This window comes from Alligator sinensis, unplaced genomic scaffold (assembly GCF_000455745.1).
Source record: "Alligator sinensis unplaced genomic scaffold, ASM45574v1 scaffold237_1, whole genome shotgun sequence".
Taxonomy (NCBI): Eukaryota; Metazoa; Chordata; order Crocodylia; family Alligatoridae; genus Alligator; species Alligator sinensis.
In genome coordinates, this window is record NW_005841849.1 from 5,048,031 (window position 1) to 5,068,811 (window position 20,781).

At 39.6% G+C, this 20,781-nt stretch overlaps 1 protein-coding gene across 1 annotated transcript in view; it reads right to left on the reverse strand.

Moving 5' to 3' along the window:
• Nucleotides 1-3,487: 3,487 nt before the first annotated feature.
• LOC102384482 (glypican-5-like) overlaps nt 3,488-20,781 on the reverse strand; it is a 628,050-nt gene continuing 610,756 nt past the window's right edge. Inside the window, exon 11 of the mRNA XM_025209865.1 lies at nt 3,488-13,117. Coding sequence (XP_025065650.1) covers nt 12,918-13,117 — 200 coding nt within the window. The 3' untranslated portion in view covers nt 3,488-12,917. The remainder of the gene's footprint in view (nt 13,118-20,781) is intronic.

Consider the following 20,781-nt stretch of genomic DNA (forward strand, 5'->3'; position numbering starts at 1 on the left):
GGGAGGGTTTTGGGGGAGGACAGCGAGGCTCTCTGATCTTGCCAAACCCCCTGGACCTCTCAGCATGCCTCCCAATGCTGCCAAACTACTTGCAATTCTGTAAACTGCTCTTGAGGCTGGTTTTACTGGTGTTCACCAGTCCTGGAAACCTGATTGAAGTAAGTTGGGGTGGGGGGGAAGAGCAGGGCAATGTCAGGGGCTGGCGGTTTTGCAGGGGGGTTGGCAGGATCATGGCAGCTCTCCCCCCAGGACAAGTGGCTATTTTAGCCCCTTGGCCGCCCCCCAACCAAACAAACAACCCCTCTAGTGAACTAACCCCCCCAGCGGGATGAGCTTCAGCACTTTTCACAGGGAGGCAAGCCTGGACAACCCCATCGGAACAAGTGAGACAAAATCCATCTGGGAGAAATGAGTTTTCAATTTCCTTTGTGGGTCTTTTCTTATGCAGTTTGCATTTGGGAAGTTCTTAAATATTTACTGGCTATTTATTGGCAATAGTCAGGAAACACTTGTCCAGGATAATATCGTCCCACTTTTTCCACATGTTATTTCTACAAAATGGGAAGGCAAACAGTTAAAACAGTAATTTCTGTTTTTAAATGCAGGTTTAGTTCAGGTTTCTCCTGATTTTGGAATGCAGAACCTTCCTAATGGTTTTCTTAAAGTTAACTTGGAGTGTTACTGGATAGACAGTAAATACAAATAAAATGAATTTTTCATCATGAAAGCCCAACTCCTTTTGGATTGGGTCTTTGGAAGGCTGAGAGAGATTTTTTTTTCTCCCTAATCATTAAGGACATGACCAAGCATTCTTTCCAGATAGATTGGTTATATTTTTTATAATGTAAAGCTGGAAGGTAAAATTTGAAGTAAAGAAGTAAAACTGTTTCTCTCAATATGATATAGTTAACCAAAAAAGGTAGAGCTCTTTCTTGCATCCTGAGCTGCATTCCATTAGAAATATCAGGGGAAGCAAATCTAACACCTTTTATTTTAGGATTTCCCTTACAAAATTGTATTTTAAATACTCTGGGTGTATCACAGAGCCAAGCCTATATATTGTAAGGAGTATAGTATGTGTTTGATCCCATGATAGGAAACCCAGCAGAAACCTCAGACTTATAATATCATGCTATTGTAGGAATATCAGGAGGGTATGCCATTCTGCTGAAAGAATTTCAATGAATGCTGAAAAAGCTGGATCTACAATGAGGGAGAATTCCTAAGACTTCTGAACACACTTGAAGTGTTGTGTGTATTTTTAGGAAAATATATATTAAATCAGGAGAGAAACGTGCTTTTAAAAAGATTATCCTAATTTCAAAAGTGAAAGGAAAAAAGGATTTTTTAGATAATAAGGAAAAATAGACTTTGAAGTTTGATGGCTACAGAATGATATTTAGAAATTTGCTTTTAGAAATTGGCTTGTATTAGAATGATGGTCTAGGGGAATGGGAAAGATTTAATTGGTTTCTAAAGTCTGTTTGTGGCAAAGATTCACATTCTCAGCATTTTAGCATCCAAGGGTCTAAGATTAGCAGAGAGACAGGCACATACATCCAGGGAAATTGAAAACATATGGCAGCAAAACAACTACAATGTTCCATGAAAACCCATAACAAGATAGAGCATGCAGAATTAGCATCAGGTCACAATGACCAGCTGTAACCTGGTGAAAAGTCTCAGGTTTTAGTGGAATGGCCAAATTAGAAGACCGGGAATGACCAAATAAAGGTACCGGCGAATGACCAAATTAGGGTGTATATACACAATGTGTTTTAAAGAAATAAAGGACTAAGCTAACAGGGCAGAACATGGACAGCATGACAACCACAGGAAAGCCAATCACTGGTACCTGGAAATGAAGAATCATCAGGAAAAAGAATACAAAAGGAGGGATCTTCAGGGCAGCAGTTTGGCATTGGCCCCCAACCTCCCAGGCTATTGACATGCTCACCAAGAGACTGAAGCCAGGACCACGAGGTGGCCTTAGCATACTGGCCAGACATACCATCTCCCTATGAAACCCTAGATCTAAATAAGTAGGATGGTGTAGTTATTTCACTTGCTTTGCTTGCATTAGTCTTATTTGCTACCACTGTGTATCAATAAAATTCTCTACTATCAAACTGATGGGGTCATATTCGGTCATTCAGAAAAGCTGTGTCTGCCCAGAACAAAGTATCAGGACTGGTTTGTAAATCCATGCCAAGAAAGTAGAGGCAGTCTGGATTTCAAAATGTGGGATTTCAGCAAATGCAGACACCTACTTAATAGAGGCCTAATTATGAAATCTTTCAAATTCAAAGGCTTTTTACAAGACGCTTCATAGAATAAGTGAGAACATAATTACCTTTGGATTTGGTGCAAAACTTTCCAGCTGTCAGAGGCAAATCTGTGTGCATGGCCAGATATAGCTTTTACATATAAGTCAATCTGGAAAGAGAAGCATTTTTAAGTGAAGACAGATAAGGGGAGAGATGCTTCATGAGTCACCACTTAAATCACCACAGAATCAGAAAACAATTTGAATTAGAATTACATTAATTGGGTAGATAGGAGAAGAAGAGTCAGTTATACACAATAACAAGAGCATCTGGCTGAGAAGTAAGATCAGTCTCACCGGTCTGGTCCACAGCAAGTGTACAATGCATTTGAGAATAGCTGCAAGAGGGAAACACTAAGATACAACAGAAAAAGTAAATACATTGTCCTATCACCGTTAACACACAAAGAGACTGTTCTGATAGGTAAAAAAAGAAAAACTGTTATCATACAGGCATCTTGGCCTTTGTCATTTCATGAAGACTGATAATGATAACAGCTAGCTGATTTGTGGGGGGAAAAAAAGTGGGCTTGGTTTTATTCTCCAAGGAAGATGAACAACTGAGTCCATTGTTGCCTCATGACAAAAATGTTAAGTGGAAAATGGCCTGCGTATACTCTCTCCTTTACAATGTCTGACACAAAAGCAGGACAAGGACTTGGTACTAGCAAAAAAATCAAAGGACTATATTTTAAAAACTTCAGACCAATTTCTGGTAAAAGATACAGTTGTTAAGAGGCCCATCCTTTTGCCCAGGTGCACATGTTGAAGCCTGATTTAGGTGGGAGGGGAGATTTGGGACGCGGGAGTCCTGCTTGTTCATTTGTGTTTGGGATGGAGATTTGCAGCTGTCCTGTGAGATTATTCCCAGTTTTAATTTCTTGCACTCTGTTGGATAATATAAAGACTCCCTAGAGTAGGTGCATCTCTCTCTCTCTGTCTCACAGGTATAAACAGTAAGAAAGAGAAACTTGCCAAATACTGAGGAAAATACTGTTTTCCAAAATTTCTAGAGGAATTTCTCAGTGATTATAGTTTGGTATCCTTTATTCAAAGCAAGATCTGAAAGGTTAAAATCTTTTTATTTTAGATTTTCATCACCTTTGTAACACAATAAATATGATGAAAAAATATCCAGAAAAAGTTACAAAAATTCTAATAGAGGACACACTTTCCTGTTGCGGATTATTTATTTTTATTACCATACACAGCTGACTGTCTTTTACAAATCACACAGTTCATTTCAATTGTTTAAAGTAGCCTTTCTGTTCGTTGTTCAATGATTCCAGACTGCTTTTTAAAAACTCTTTTATCAGATTCAGTGCTGAAAACAAACTGAAGAAAGTTGATGAATTTATTTAATAAAATACAAGCAGAAATACTGAAAATAGAACAAGTGCTTGGGTGATATGAATAATTTTTAGGGTTTGAATATAGCTTAGGGCCAAAATAATCTACTTTGGAGCTTAAAATACCCACAATACAATAAATGTAAAATAAAATGTAAATGGTCTATTAATTTCCAGAAAGTAAGATGAACTAAAGAAGACCAAGAAGTCATAAAATAATTATTTGAAGACCTAAATGACAAAGAAGCAATAATTTTATTGTAACTTCTACCTCAATGCATTGTAAACATTCATACTGTATTAGTTTCGAGATTAGAGTACAGAAAATGCAATAAATGTTTTTATGGTGCAGATTTAGTGTAAAAGTTACCTTTTTTGACTAGTATTGTCCCACATAATACATGAGGTACAATGAATACTCTATGTGGCATTGCTGATACAATCACCTTTTCCAGTTGAGAACTGGAAAGTAATTTAGGACTGTGCTTCAACCATATTGTTCATCACTGACATCATATTACAAAAGCTTTAGCCAAATTAATGTTTTTATTTACTGTAATTTTCCTGCTTTTTTTCCATATTGTATCAATGATGCTTGTCTAAGTATTTTGCCCATACACGTTTTATTGGGCACAATTATTGTCATTTAAAAAATTGAAGAGTGTCCATGATGAGCATTCCTTTTTATGTCAAGTGGGAAGAACTTGACTCAATTTTGCACAAAAATGAAACCCTTCTCAAAAAGCTGGGTCTTTTTTGACAGGTTCCAGTCAGTTATGCTTGTATATATCAAGAGTAATTCCATTGTAGTTAGTGGAATCCATATCTTTAGTGACAGCAAACCCCAAGTTCCTTTTCTTTTTTTTTTGGCCCCTTGCTAAGTTAGGACAACCAGGTATATCAGTTTCCAACATATCTTCTTTCTCTTCCAGCTCACCAGGAAACTTCATCCTTTTTGTCACTCCCATGATAGAATATTATAACTCATTTCATGCGCAGCTGAATGTGAAGATACATGGACTCCAACTGGTATGGATTTTGGCTATCTGCCTTCTCCACTGCTTAAGTTGCTGTGAACACAAGACCCAGCTGGCTCCCAGTTAGAGCTAATGCCAGTTTAGAAATTTGGTCCTAAGTTTCAAAGCAATAAATCAAGCCCCAGCTATATCAAACACTGAATTTTGTTCTGTGAACTACTATTACAACTGTGCTTCTGTGGGACAACGCAGATCAGAGAATTCAAGTAAAAGGCTAGGGACAGAAATTACACATAAAGCAGTATTAGTGATCAGAAACTGGTTCAAATCTGGAACAGAACAGAAGTTCAGTGCATGTAAATAGCTTTCAAAATGGCCAAAAGCAGTTTAAGATAAACCAGGATGAATGTAGTATTAGACCAGTGGTGGCACGTAGGGGGTGCACAGGGGTGCACATGCACCCCCTGAGAGCACTAGTGCACCCCCTGACAAGCAGCCCTCCCCACGTAGGTGATGGGTGGGGTGGGAGGTGGGAGTGCCGGTGCCTGCCCCCCCCGCGAGCACCGACTGGGAAGTGGGGTCACCAGGTCAAGCACCGCTGGCACTTCCAGGAGCGCTGCTGGCACTTTTGGGAGTGCTCCTTGAGCGTCCCAGTTGGTGAGATTGGCTGTGGGGGGACTGCCCCCCCCGGTTGCTGATTGGCCTCTGGGGGGGCACGTGACTCAGGTGGCACCCGTTGCCCATCTATCAGACTTAACTGATTTAGATTAAATTGGTTTATTGAACTTCTGTCCCAGATCCCTTTGAGATTCAAGTTAACTCCCAGCCCCCCAACATCCCAGGATGCTTTGCACCTCCCCTGCAAAACCCTCCTTGCAGGGTCAGTGTGCTAGCCTTGGCCCAAGCTGTCTGCTTAAGCAGAGCGTGGAGGCATGTTCTAGCAACTCCTTGGCTTCTGGCCTGGGTCACTGTAGGCATGCGGCTGCATTTCTAGAACCAAAAGTCTGTTTACTTGCTTAATGGTTCAATTTATGCAGCTTAGACTAACTTGCAAGATTGAATCAATTTAACCTTGGGCTTCTGACTGTCTGTACTTAGCCAAAGCATGTGGGTGGTTGGGAGAAGGGAATCCAGTTATGGAATAATTTTCCAGAGGTGAAGTCAGCACTAAATGTCCTTAGGACATACCTTTCTTCTTTAGACAGCCTTTCCGGCATAAACAATGCTCATAAAAGAATGTTTCTTAATAGTCCCCAATGCTTAAAAACATTCCTTTCTCAAAAAAGCCCCCGACCAAGCCTAAGCAGAAAGCTGACTGCAAAACTGGAAACATGCTAGATACTCTGTTAAGTCCACGAGGGACTGGGGTTGTAGACTTTCCATGGAGAATGCTCAGATACCATATGGGGGAGGATGGTAGAAAAATTTTGGATAGATTTTATAATCAGTATAGCTGCTCTTGATTTACAATAGCACAACTGAGATCAGAATCGTGCCTGAAACAGTCTGTGAGGGATTTCATATTCTTGAGCCAGATCCTCTGATGAGGCACACTGGCATAGTTCCATTGAAGTCACCAAACTATTTCCACTGCCTGGGATCTGACCCCTTGCTATAAAGTGATGTTGCAAAAACATGGGAGAGCCTCAAGACTCCTCTAATTTCCTAGAATTCATTTAATGTGGTGGTTGCAAATGCTTGGTATTGGCCTTCATGCTGGAAAGTTTCTCTTAGGTCTCCTTTCTTGAAATACAAAGTAATCTTTTTAAATGTCCTGGACATCTAAATAAAAAAAAAATATTTTGCTAAATGCTTCCTTATGTTATTTAACCAGTCTGATCCAGTTCCTGCAAATTTAGCATAACATTCTTAACACTCCTGCATAACAATAATTTTGATATAATCCTGACCAGTATAAGTTCCTGTGTATGCAGATACAGAAATGTAAGAATTCCATCAGAATATATGTTCTTGATGTCTCACTGTTCTTTCATATAATAACAAAGTAAAGTAGGCTATAAATCTGATATAATGTACTCAATTATGGAAGAGTTTTCTGACTAATTCCATTTTGAAAGTGCATGAAACTTGTCAGTACCCATTCTCAGTATCACAGCCTAGAAGCCTTACTTGTAAACCCAGAAGATAGTGAAAATATTGTTTTATACTTAGCTGAAAGTATATTTATATGTGTATATTTGCTAAGAATTTATAAAACTAGCAATGCATTTATTTTTTTAGATTAAATGTCCATAACCTGTAGAGTACTTCAAACAGGTGCTAGTTAGGTGTACAGAAAGGCCATTGTAGATATATATATATTCCCAGGAACAGACTAAATGAATAAATGTTAATTGCTTTTATGATGCAACAAAAATTGTCTATGGTGGTGTTAAGTTAGCTGAAAATATTATAATTACAAAGTATTAGAAACTTTACTAAAGAAGATCTGAAATGATAAAGTGCAAACTGTAATTGTGCAAGGTAGTACGAAAGTATTCTGCACAGAAATGAAAAATTAACAGTTGTTTCTGGCTATTTAATTAACTACTTTCAGCACTGCATGAAAACACGAGTAGATTTTAGTTCACTGTGATCCCATATATAAATTAATGTAATGCTGCTTTAGAATAGAAATATGTCTGATGTCAATAAGGCCCTGATAGTGTATATTGTTCAGGATTTGATACTGATCTTGGTTATATAGGTGCAGCACAAAAATTTAGCTCATCTTCTGTATCCAGTGTTCTCTACTGAGAACTGTAGTAGTATTGGGACACTGCTGTTCTCCAAGAATTATCAGAGCAATGGCAAGATAGATTTAAATACCTGCCCCATGATATGGAGACATGCTTTCACACTGATTATTTCTATACTCCTTCCTGTACCAATAAATTTGTCTTTCACATGTGAAAAATTTGTCTTTCACAAGCATGCATTAGGTTATGCTGTACAATGGTCGATTAAAAAAAAAAAGAGTATTTCAGCTTTAGAGAGAGATTATACATTTGAGCAGGATTCTCCAAGAAACTTCTCTGAAATCTATTTTGTCTAAAGCCAAAATGAATTTTAAGAGAGCCCACTTTTATCATAGGAATAATTTTTAATTTTTTAGTGTTTTACCAGTTAACCCAATTCATATTAAAGAATTTAGAAACTGATAGAACAAATATCAGAGTATGTATTATTGGGAATAAACTTGAATTTTTGGGGAGACGTCACTGTTGATATTTTTGGACTGAGGCACATCACAGCTCTGAAGTCAACTTTTGAGCAATCTTTTACTTTCCCTTAATAATGGAAGTAAAGGATTGCTCAAAAGTTGACTTTAGCCTTAAAAGTTGACTTATCTGGGGGGATGACAGCTACCGGTCAGGGATGATCTAGGTATAGATATATCTATGTTTTTATTATGGGTATTACCCATGCTTCTGGCCATATTGCTTGTCCCCTCCCCCAATTTCTGTGACATGTGTCAGGGTGTTTTTAAGCCTTCCTCAGAGGCATTGGGTATTGGCTACAGCCAAGAATGGGGACCTTGACTGGGGTGTGCTAATGTTCCTGCTAGGACCAAAGATGGAGGTTCCTGGCTAGAAGATCTTGCTTTTTTGTGGGCCAACTGCTGTATTTTGGGTCAGAAAGGAATTTAACCCCATGGTCAGATTGGTATGGACTGTGGAGGGTTTTGCCTTCGTCTGTAGTAGATCTGATCGTGTAGCCCTCTACATGGCATCTATAGAGCATATATTGACAATATTTCATAGAAGCAGGACGGACACTGGTGGCTGTGGTTCTCCTGATTTACCCGTGGCAGGTTAGGGTGTTAGATTTGTGTAGTTTCAGGGTTCACAATAGTCTTATGTAGTGCTTAGATTATGGTTTCTATGGGATGGTTTACATAGGGATGATCCTTCTTCAGGCATGGGGTTGGACTAGATGACCTCTGGAGGTCCTTTCCACCCCTACTTCTTTATGATTCTATGAAATGATCAGAAATGAGCCCAATGTTTCTCTAAACAATGACTAAATAATTCAAAATGACTTGATAATGACCTTGTATTCGAAAGCTCCTCTAACTTCAACCCAACCATGCAGCTGATCCAGTAAAAGATACTGCCCCCCCCAAACAATCTTTGTCTCTTGAAGTAGGATATAACTTTAGCAACAGAGTCCAGAAATAAACATAAGAGTTGATTATTTTGGGTCAGATTCTGGGAGGCAGCTAATTTACACAGAATGCAAGTCATAAAGGGCATGTATAAAGTTGCTTGAACATGCACCTTCTCAGAGTCCAGAACCAGGTCTTTGTAAGGCTTCCTTACATTGAATTAGAGCAGCTTAAGGCTAATTTTCAGTAGCCTAAAGCCCTAACTTTAGCTTCTGTCAGTTAAAACACAATGGAGGATCAGTATTGCAAGAAGGCATCATGACTGTACCCTTTCCTTGTTCCCTGACCTAGTCCACTTTTCTCCATGAGGCACTAACAACCACAGGAAGGGAATGATAATATACAAAGTCCTCTGTTGGCTCTATACACATTCTTACACAGGGGTGAGTCCTCCTGGCCCAAGACAAACTGGCAGTGTATTGAAGAGGGGCTATACTTCACAGGACAATTTTGTCCTATAAAGGTAAGTAGTACACACCACTAATTAAAAAAAAAATCTGTACTCATTTTACCCACAAATGCCTGATTTCAATATACCAATCTTTACTTCCACAATAACTGGGATAGCAAAATACTAAAAACAGATCATTTAAGAAACAACGAACATTCAAAATGCCACAACAAAAATTGCCATTGCCAGGAAAAATTATGGAAAGTTTTTATATTGGGTGTCATTTTAGATTACACTTACAAAGAAAATATAAAATATTCTTTCTGAAGTTAAAATATTTTAATCATTGTGTTCAAGGTGCCTCCAGCTTTTAAAAGAAGCTGTTGCTTGTGTTTTATTTCTATTTGATATAGTCAGTTGTTTTTTAATTTAAAAATGTGAATTTGAGGCATGAGAAAGAATATTCCTTTATAACGCATAAACTCAATTCACCCATGAAGAAAACTGTTTCTAAAGTGTTAGATAAAATATATAGCATAACATCGCATTTTAGTGCTTTTGGGCTCTCTAAAGTTGCAACATACTTCTAATGTACATGCTGAATGTTTCACGCTCTCTTACAGCTTACCGTTACTCTCTTACAGCATTAAATACAGTAGAGTAGTTATATTAGTGTGGAAAGTATTAATAGATGTTGAGTTCTCTGTAGTCTCTCTTTCTCTTTCCTTCTTTCTCCCCTGTAACAATCTGTGTCTATTAAAATATTGATTAAATCCAATGAAGTGAGCTGATTAATTTCTCAGCCTAAAGTATGAGTAGCCTTATTTTAGTTCTGTTATCTTTCATGGTGCTTACAAACTGTCCCCTTGTTTAATATATGTGGAATTTGTAAATCAAATAAAAGATTAAAACATTTAATTTTTCATATGTTTTTGTTTAGCAGAAGTATAGATGCCTCCAGGTTTCAGGGCCTAAACCAACACATAGGTAAAATAAAGTAGGAAGAAAAATACCAGGAATTCCGTAACTTCCTGTACCTGCCGCTGAAGGGTTTCTGCACCTGCCTCTGAAGAAGCTGGTACTGGCTACCAGGGCTAAAGGGTACTGGATTAGATGAATTCTTGATCTGATCTGTTATCACAAAGCCTATTAAAGAGTAAATTTCAAAAAGCACACTTATCAACTTACACTTGATTATGGATATTCAAGCTTTCCAACTGTAAATGAGAAACAGTGATGTTCAAAAAACCTGAAACAGTACAGCTGGAATTTGGGAGAATCAATGCCCATCTTGAATTCCTAGATTGCTATCTAGTATAGAGATTAGAGCTACTGAAGTGCTGATATACTCATTTTAACATTGATTTATGTTTCCACATGTGACAGCATTGACTTAGAAGCCAGATACTCAGCTGTAAATCTGTGAACAACTTCAGTGGAGCTAAGCTGATTTACATGAGCTGATGATTTGGATTTTGGAGTCTAAATCAGTTTTGGGTACCTATTGGACATGTTTCTCTCTCTTATTACAGACATCTCATTTGGCCCTGTGCATCTGTAAAGAATTACCAAGGGTTAAAAGGAATCACTTGCTGGCTAAAAATACACTTTTCCAAGGGAGATCAAGGAAGTCAAAATGAATAACCATGGCATTTTTATTACATATTTGAATAGACTGGTGTCATTCACTTAGTTGCATTGGTGAACTCTGGAACATTGAAAGACTGCAAATTTCATTAAGTTAGCAAGATTATTTTTCATTAACATGATGTGAACTTAATGATTTTAGTAGCATTAACACATCAAGAAGTCAGAATTTTACTAATTGCTCCATGTTAGTGCTCTAGGAACATCTCATTCATTTTTGTCTTATTCCAGCATTAAAATTTACAATTCTGCTCTGCAAGACTTGACCATTTTCAGCTTGTATACAAAAGCCCCTGTGACTACATCTGTATGCTTTTGATTATAAATGTATGTGCTTACATGATTTCTAAGACCAAAAAACCCTGCTTGGCCAGTATAAGGGCAATTAGTCACTTTCACTAATTCCACATGAAAACACATCAGTACAATAAGACGCTATATTAGCCACTCATTCTTGTCACTGTATATCATGACACCATAGCTATGCTGGCACTTGACACTATCCTTGAGTTAGGTTGTCTTTTATAATCAAGGTCAACAACAAAATACTAAAACTGGGTTGATATGATTTGAGGTCCTTCTCTTGAATTGTGAATCTGTGGCTTGTGTCAATCTAAGCATTTATAAAGATGTTTTACAAAAAAAAATCAAAGGCAAATGTTTTTACATTAAATCTTATAAAACTGTACAAAATAGTCTACAGCATGAAAATGTCCATTGAACTATGAATTGGTTATGAACTTTAGTAAACAGAACAATCTTAATGTTTCAAATATTTATCATATTAAATCACTGTATTCATACAGTCCTGCATGTATAGTATTTTCGATGGCACCATAAACATAGTTGTCAGAAAATACGTTAGCTCTCACCCACTAGAAGCTATGTATCATAGTGCCTTTCTGTCAAGAGTTTAAAAAATTCATCATATATCGTTGATTGAATAAAAAAAAAAATCTTACCACAATAAAATCTAGAATTGACACTATCCAGGACAGCAAATCAAAGTGGGACATAAGATATTTTCTAGCTTGCAGATCATTTTACATTTACTATTACTGTGCTATCATAATTGAAAACAGTAAATGTTATTAAATAATACCTGGTTTATGAAGCATACTGGATTTCAGGGATCCATAGTAACCACTTTACAGGTATGAGGAATCCAAACAACTCAACTCTCTGACACAATTCAATTCCTTTTTAACACCAATCAGGAAAAATAAGTTTGATCAAAATTAACCTTTTTCGTTATACAAGTGCACCCAGCTGGATAAAACCCTATTATGTTTACTTATGTTTCCTTTTGTCGGACATTCATTCAGTAAGCCTTGAACATATGCTTGAGCATATGGTAAAGTAGTTTGGTAGGGCAGGGAAACTCATTATCCATACCCCTCAATAAACATAAGTGTTTTAAAAAAATTAAATGGTTAAGGCAACTATACTGATATAGAGACACACCATATGTTTTGTATATTGCTTCCTACAATCTAAACAGTTAGAGTGAAAACAAGAGGTTCAAACATGCTCTGATCTTCTTGACCGCTTATCAAACTGGTAGATAGGAATTTTATCAAACTGGCAGACAGTACTTCACTTGACCATGGGTTACAACTGTAGACATAAGTTATGAGCCACATACTAGAGAAATAATGTATATATTGGCTTACAGACTGATCATCTGTTTGAATTTATCAGAAGCTAACAAACAGAAACAGCCAGTCAGATTATTCAGTGAATAAAATGGGAGAAATGCCAACACATAAATTCACAATTTTAGTGTTCTTAATTATTTCTATCCAATAATTTAAACTATTCAGATCCCCTATAATCATCTCTTTTATGTTTTGAGTGGATAATATTAAGGACCATCTTCAGACACATTGTAAGTGCTGATACTTGCTATCAGCCAATCCCAGCCTATTTTTTTTAGGATTTATTCTAGCATACCATATAATACTAGAGAGCCTTTTAACTTTGTTTTCTGTTGGGTAAGGCTGTAGGTATAAATGACAATGAACAAAAATGTTTGCACAGTTGCTGCCATATAATGCTGCTACGAAAGATAATGCCACAAAATTGCTAGTGCTGCTATAATGGAAAGGGAGGGACTTGTGGCTTGATTGCCCATGTTTCCAGCATTGTGTTTAGAAGATGACTTTACAGTGGTTGTGGTGGTTGTGGTGTCAATCTTTTTCACAGTTGGTTTTGGTTCACTCCTATCGTCTGGATAGGTCTTCTTTTCTTTGAGTATATCTAAGAAAAACGAGAAAAGAAAACATGCCATGATCATACTGTGTCATCTGCACACAGCTCTATTTTGTTTCAGTTAATGTACTCAGGTGTGGTTTGGGGTTCATATCTTCCTAAAGGCTATTTATTGCTTGGCCTCTGCTTGTAAACATGGATCCTCTTGGATTACTGTGTATTAGATGATGTGGAGGTCTTAGGTGCCTATTAGCATGCGCACATTTATGTGTCTACACTTGTCAGTCATGCTCAGGTAGAGGATGAAATATCTTACATTTAGGAGTTACTGCTGTGTAATGTATCTCAATACTCTTACCCTTTTCAAGGACTGTGGTTTAAAGCCACAATTTATTTAACCATTAACATTTACTCTGGCCTCATGCTTGATTTACCATACAAAGTATGGTATTTTATATAAAGCAATTGACACCTCTCTGCTCAAAACCCCAGAGGATTCACCTTGAAGGAGAGTATCTTTAAATTCTGCTAGGAATTACAGGGGTTCCCTGGGGTGAAGGGTGCTTAAGGACTACATTGAATACATGCATCTTTAAAAATACCTTGGACAGTACATTAGCAAGCTGCAAGTCCCAATGGGGATGGGAAAAATGTGACTAAGGTTGTGCAAGGACTTCCTATATTGAGGCTGTGGCCAAACTAAAAATACATAACAAAACTATCCCTGATAGTTCAATGGTTCAGCTATTCATCTGGCTTTCAACCAAAGCCTACTCCCTTTGAAGGCAGTATCCTAAATTACAGTATTTTTGGGGGTAGGTCTTTGTCAATTTCCCCTGTGCTTGAAGTTCTCTAAAATTAGAATTATCGGATGCCCAAGTGGTTATGGAAACTGGTTCTAGTTCCTGCTTTAATGAATATTTAAGTAGCTTATACATAGTGGAACAGCTTTACCAGGTATGGCAGAGACACCCAGGCTGAAACATCCTATTGTTTAACTAGTAGAGCACTCTCTGAGTGGTGAGGGACCTTGGTTCAAAACCTGAAGCAATTTACAAATTAGTAGCCACTGTTCATGTCTAGTTTAAATTTATTTTTGTGAAGAAATGCAGTGCATATCTGCACAAGACTAAATGCCTAGATCTGTAATACAGGTTAAGTAACAGTCCTAGCTTAAGATCAAACCTCTAAAGGTGCATACAAATGTTTGCCACACCTGGTCTATGATCAAATGGCTTACTTTAAGCCAAGTTTCATAGATTGGGGTGGGGGGAGTATGTATAAGCATTTGCTGGTTCCAGGAGCCATGCCAGGAACCTGGTGTAAGAAACTTAGACTGTGGGGAGAGGTGGGTGGGATTGAGGGGGGACTAGTGTGTCCACAAGTGGGTTTGGTGAGTCCAGCAGGGTGGGGAGAGGAGCTAAAAATAGCCTGGCCAGGGTGAGGCAGGGTAGGAAGAGAGCAGCCCCAGGGTTGAAGCAAGCGCTTGGGCTTTTCCAGCCCCAGGGCTGCACTCTGAAAATGTAGGCTGCCTATACATGTACTCAGAGGTGGGACATTTTATTTAGAATGGTTCCCAGAGAGTAAAACGCCATAGCATAATGTGTATTAAGCCCCAGCACATTTAAAAATGGCTATGGGATGCTTTATCTAAACCTCATTCGATGAGGAGTGGAGGCTTAATACATATTATATTGCAGTGCTGCTGGAACATTTTAATTAGAACACCAATGAGCCTTTGTATAGGCAGCCGTTTGCTGGATCAGGTTAACCCATTTCTGCTCAGGTGAACTAAGTTAGATTGGGCCCCACCATTTTTGGCCTGATGTAACCCCCCCGCCCCCCAATATCTGCACAGATCGGAATTTAGATGGCCCTAAACCTAGTTGGGCTGATCTAGATGTAATGACTTCATGCACCCTTAATCAAGGAAGCAATTCCTGGCAGGAATTGGAAAGAAGGAAAGGATTCCAGAAATGCAAATGCAATCTCAGATGATTGTCTACAAGTAAGTAGTTTTGAACAGCCATCAATAAATTCACTTGATAATAGAAATGAGCTATTGTACTAGAAAATACATATTGTTCTTTTGCCAATACAAATTGTTAAAGAAACGTGATGCATTTTTCTCTCTTTACCATAATATTAACATTCATCTGGAAGAAGCTAATAATTTCTAGAACTGATTCAATGTTGACTGAGAGAAGGGATTTTGGTTGGCAAGTTTACAGGGGAAAAAGGTTAGAACCTGCAAATGCTCTTACAGCTCTGCCATGAAGAACAGTTTCTTTTCAGTAACAACTTGTGGTGAAGTTCACAGAAGGGGAAAAAAGAATGTGGTCAATGCTTAGAAAAATATCAGTATTCTGAGGACACTTAAAGACAAATGGACAACCTTCAGACTGTCATTACAGTAAATTAAGAATAAATCACAGAAATAGGTGTGTTCTGACACTGCCTAGCCTCCCTTTCTATCACTGTCATTCTCCTTTTCGACTGCAGTAAAAGCACTATTTCTCTACTGCCTCTTATATCATACCAGGCTGCTGACTTCAGGTCTGTTGGGCCAGCTGATTAAATTAAGACCTCACTCAGGTAAATGTATTCCCCTCTTTCACTTGGCTCTGTCCAGCATTGTAACTTGATTGGCCTCCATAAATCGGGCAGACTTAAATGTATTAATTCATTTATTTTTCTGATACTGACTTAACAAAAAATCTAAGATAAGATTTAATGCTATCAGAGGGGCTATTGGTTTTTAAAAGCCTTCCTCTCAATGACTGCTTAATGCATTACATAACAAGCATTAAATAATACATTAGAAAATTCTGCCTTTAACCTTTCCAGAAGGACTAAAAGTTTAATTCTAGCTCTATGTCTTGGTGACAAAGGGTGCATCTACACATGCACTTTTACTGAACAGCTCACTAATTAGCTCAGCAATAAAGGGTCACTGTCTACCCATGTGCCTATATTAGGGCACAGTAAATTAATTAACTCTGTCATAGGATAGTACTGTCTGGGAGGAGTACTATCCCATAGTTGAGTAAATTACACTGCCTCAATGCCTGGGGCTGGCAAGGGCACAAGGGTGCTACAATGTGGGGGATGCCTGCTGGCTAGTCCCACACTGTAGCACCCTTGTGCCCCAGCCAGCCCTGACACCACCCAATGCTGAAACTTGGAGCTCAGGGCTAACCCCCCAAGCCTGTCGCCAGCCTGGGGCTGCTTGGTTCCAATTGCTGCAGTCCTGGGCGCACATGTATATGCTGAGCCTGGGAGCCACTAACTGCAGCACGAACTGTGCCAGAATTTATTGCTCTATGATAATTGCACATGCAGAAGCACCCAGAGAGTTTTTCTGATGTCATTCATGGGCATTTTTCATTTGGGCTAGGGACAGAAGTTACACATAAACCAATTTAAGTGATCAGAAACTGGTTTAAACCAGTAACAGAACATCCCCCTGGCTTCTGCACAGGGCACAGTTTCTATCTGCTCTGCCTGCCCAGCATGATGAGCAATGCCTGCAGGTGGGCGGAGTGGGTGGAAGCTGTCCAGGAGCTGGAGGTGGAGCCCCATGCACTGGGCAGAAGCCACGGGGCTGAAGCTTCTTGCCTGCCCACCCAGAGTGGCGCAGTGTGGTAGGGGCAGGGCAGGGGTGGCAGCAGGAGTGGCGACAGTAGGAGCAGCTGGAGGCAAGAGGGGCAGAACAGCCCACCCAGTGCCGGGAAGTCTGCAACCAGTGACACGGTAGCAGCTGCAGCTGCCAGGTGCTGCACAGGAAAGCGGGCATGGCTGCATCAGGCAGCTACTGGGTTTGGGGTCAGCCAATGCCTCTGAGCCGGCCTGAAAGGCCCTTCCCAGCCAGTTGCAGCTCTATGACAGCCCTGCCTGGCCTGGGCATGGGGAGCTGGGAACAATCTAGCCATGCAGCCCCTGCAGCCCCAGCCTGAACTGCAGCCCACTGGGAAGGGGCTGGCTCCTCTGTGCCTACATTCAGCAGCACCCACAGGCTGGCTTGGTTCAGCTCCACAGCCCCAGCCCTGGGTAGATAGCAGGGTCATGCTGGTCAGCTCTGGCCAGGCCTCCCGCCACCCTAGCAGGGGTAGGGGGGAAATCTGGGCAGACCTCTGCTGGGGTCCTGTGCCCACCTGGAGACATGGGAGTTTAATCCCCCCCCCACCCCCAGCCCCCTTCACCTGAGGTGCTGTCCTGGCTGGTGTCTGGCTTTGGGGACAAGCCTGGCAAGGGCTGCTTCCTCCCCTCCCCCTCCATTTACACCTTGTCTGGGGTCTCTACAGGCCAGAGTGGGGGTTTAAATGCCCCCACTATCATACTTAATCCCTGCCGGGGCCTAGTCATGCCCTCCAACCATGCAGCTTTCCTCCAGCCTTGCGGCTGCTGCTGAAGGGAAGGCAGGGCTGTTCTAGCACGCCCCAGCTTCTAGCCAGAGCCACTGCAGGCATGTGCCTGCATTTCTGGAATCAAAAGTGAATATCTATTCACTTGCAAATTGGTTCAATCTTTGCAGGTTAGACTAACCTGCAAAGATTGAATCAATTCATGCTGTTCCTAGCCTTGAGGTTTAATTGTGCAAAACTGGTATATTATGTTATACTCTTTTTAAAAGGACCCAACCTGGTTTAAATTCTTCTGTAATTTATAAACTTCAGTGGTATGTATATTTAATTTTTCAAATGGCTTTTATGACTACCCTAATCATTTACTCACTTTTGTATTCTGGCTTGGAGACTGAGAAAAAAACAGATTTTTTTCTCTTCATTTCCATCTCAGTGTTGGAGCCAATTTTATTCAGTTTATTGCTGATGTTCAAATGGGAAAAATACAGGTTGTCTTTAAAAATGTGTGAAACATGACAGCTAGAAATTTTCTTTTTAAAAAAATAACAGCTGAGATTCTCCTGTAATCACATGAATCCCAGGAGCTGGGACTTTAAAAATAAAAACCACCAAAAAGAGTGAGATATATTTGGGAAAGTTGGATTACTTGGTTTTCATATAATATTTTTGTTTATTATATGCTTTTAATGTTAATTTATATAGTTTTCAACAACTTGTGATATTTAATATAAGAACCATCTGTGAAATACAGTATGAGGAAAAGTGCCACATGCTCGGGGATCAATCTTTTTGTTCTATGTTTATATAGTACCTGGCACAAGGATGTCCAGAATCATGGTGGGGGCTCTTAGAAGCTACTACAAATGATACTAACATGCTATCATGAAATCTACAGATGAAAAGGAGTGTAGTAATAGTTTCTGCTCTATGGAGGTACTTGTTAGAGAGGATTAAATGCATTAATATCACAAGCAGAAGAAGGTTAACTCAGAGTATTTAACTTCCTTTTAAAAATTATTTGTGGTGAATTTCTGACCTATTCATCATATATGACTCTTTTCTGAGTTATCATGATTTTTACCACTTTACCATATAATGAAATAATCTGAACACCACATTTGAGGCTGTGGGTTATTTGTGAATGAGACAGAATTCTCTTTCAGGAAGATTGTGCACAAGGGACAACGAAGGATCAGAATTATAATAATAAAAAAAGATTTCAAGAATGGGGTATCAAGTATGAAGAAAGAGAAATCAAGAAGGATAAGAATGAACTAGAGGCCCTGAAATTTGACTAATAAAGGTCATTGGAGGTACTGACAAGGGCAGTTTCACTGACAGAGCCAGGAGAGAGAATGGGTGAATTTAAGAAACAAAAGGAGGCTGGGAGAGTGGTCACAGGGTCTAGCAAACAAGTGTGAGAAGAGGGAGAAGAGACAGATTTGGATGGCAGTTGTTGATCATTTATTTGATTCAATAAAATGTTATATAGGGAAGGAGAATGGTACAAGAACCAGAGAGGATTTCAGGAGGGAGGGGAGGGAAAATGGGCTTTGGCTATCAGTCACATGGGAGAACTGGAGATACAAAGAATGAATGTATAGGCAGGAGAATTGAGCAGTCATGGGACTTGCAACTAGGGAAGGAGGTGTTATGGGCAAGTCAGGGTTGGTATCTGAGCCAGATTTTGTGGTGAAAGAAGAAGAAAGTTGGAGGAACTCTTCAAGTGCTTCTCTGGCTTTTCTCAAATTATATTTATTTATTTTTTGAGAAGACTGATGGCTTTTAAAATGTTATTCTCTTCCTTCCGAATATGCAATACCAATACACATAGTGCACACTCCATTTCAAATGAGTTCTTGAGCATGTGAATGTAAGTATTTATGGCTAAATATACCAATTACAGGCAAATAAAAGTTTTTGGTGGTGAGGGGGAGGAGAAGGGTGGACATGAGGATCTATATTCTCATGAATAAGAGTGCCTCTTCAACTGTTTGTGCAAAAGAAGAGAAGATTCTGCAAATGTGTGAAGATGGAACAAAGTGAAAGAGGATAGTTAGATCACCCTCAATTCTGATTTTATGAAAATATTTGTGCTCTTCTTCCCAGAGTTCAGCCACCTCAGCTCCTCTGCACTATTTCAGCCTCCAAACATCTGCTGTGAACTTAATGTCCCAAGCATGAAAAGCATGCAAGTGTATGTATTTCTGTATTTCTACTTTTTCAAATGTTTATTGGGCATTGGAGGCCAAATATATCGAAATGACAAATAAAAGCTATAGGTGCAATAGCTGTTCACAATTTTTTGTCCTTCCACCAAAATTTAACTCAATCCAAGCATAGAATAACATGAGCTTCTGACTTTTCTTTTTTCTACATATACTTACTTCTGAATAATTTAAAATCAGTTTCAACTATTGCTATATAAATAGCACTAGTTTCCAGAAATAGTTGGCATTAAATCTCTCTCTTCTCATACACTTTTAATCAGAGAATTCTCTCATGGTATAAGCTGATAACTGATCAAATACCAATGATGTTAAATACATCATTTAGATAAAATCAGTTCCTAATAATCCAAATTTGATTCAAAACTTTAACACAGCACTGCATCAATTTACAATAATGTGAATGATGTGATAGCTGTTGGTTATAAAAGATTTGAAAAATCATTTGCAAGGAAGGTGCATACCAAGAGCACATGGGTCCTGTGATCTGCACTCAAAGTCAGGGGCGATGCGTAGGGGGTGCACGTGGGTGCACGTGCACCCCGTGAGCATGGCGGTGCACCCCCTGCAAAAAAGCACTGCCGACAGTGTTGGCAGCACCTGCGAGCGGTCAGCAAACCCTGCTGGCTGCCGCTGCTGGCTGTGCCTGCGGGTGGTTGCTGAACCTTGGTCGGCATTCGCCACCCCCCCACCCCTGCCTGCCACTGACAGTGCCCCCGGTGGCTGCAAGAGCTCCCCGTTCACCCCTGCCAGGTTCCTGCTGCTGCTGACGGACTCCCACCACTGCCAGCATAGCCGTGCGCCCCCAGCCACTGGGGGCACATGCCATTAATGCGCAAAGTGGTTATTAGGCTAACTTGAGTGAGACCAATCATTGGGGCATTATGCTTGTTCACCTTTGGGACTGAGAATATGTCTACACCATCCCTCTCCAGCTCAGGAGTGCACCCTGCTCAGCTGCCCCAGTTCACATGTTATAAACCTAGAAATGAAACAGTGAGGCCATTCTGGGAGCACCCCCTGTGGCCACACCTGAGGCCTGAGAGTAGTTACTACTATGGCCCATAACTACAAGGACCCCAGGCATCTTCACTGCCACATATATGTGTTTGGTGGGTGT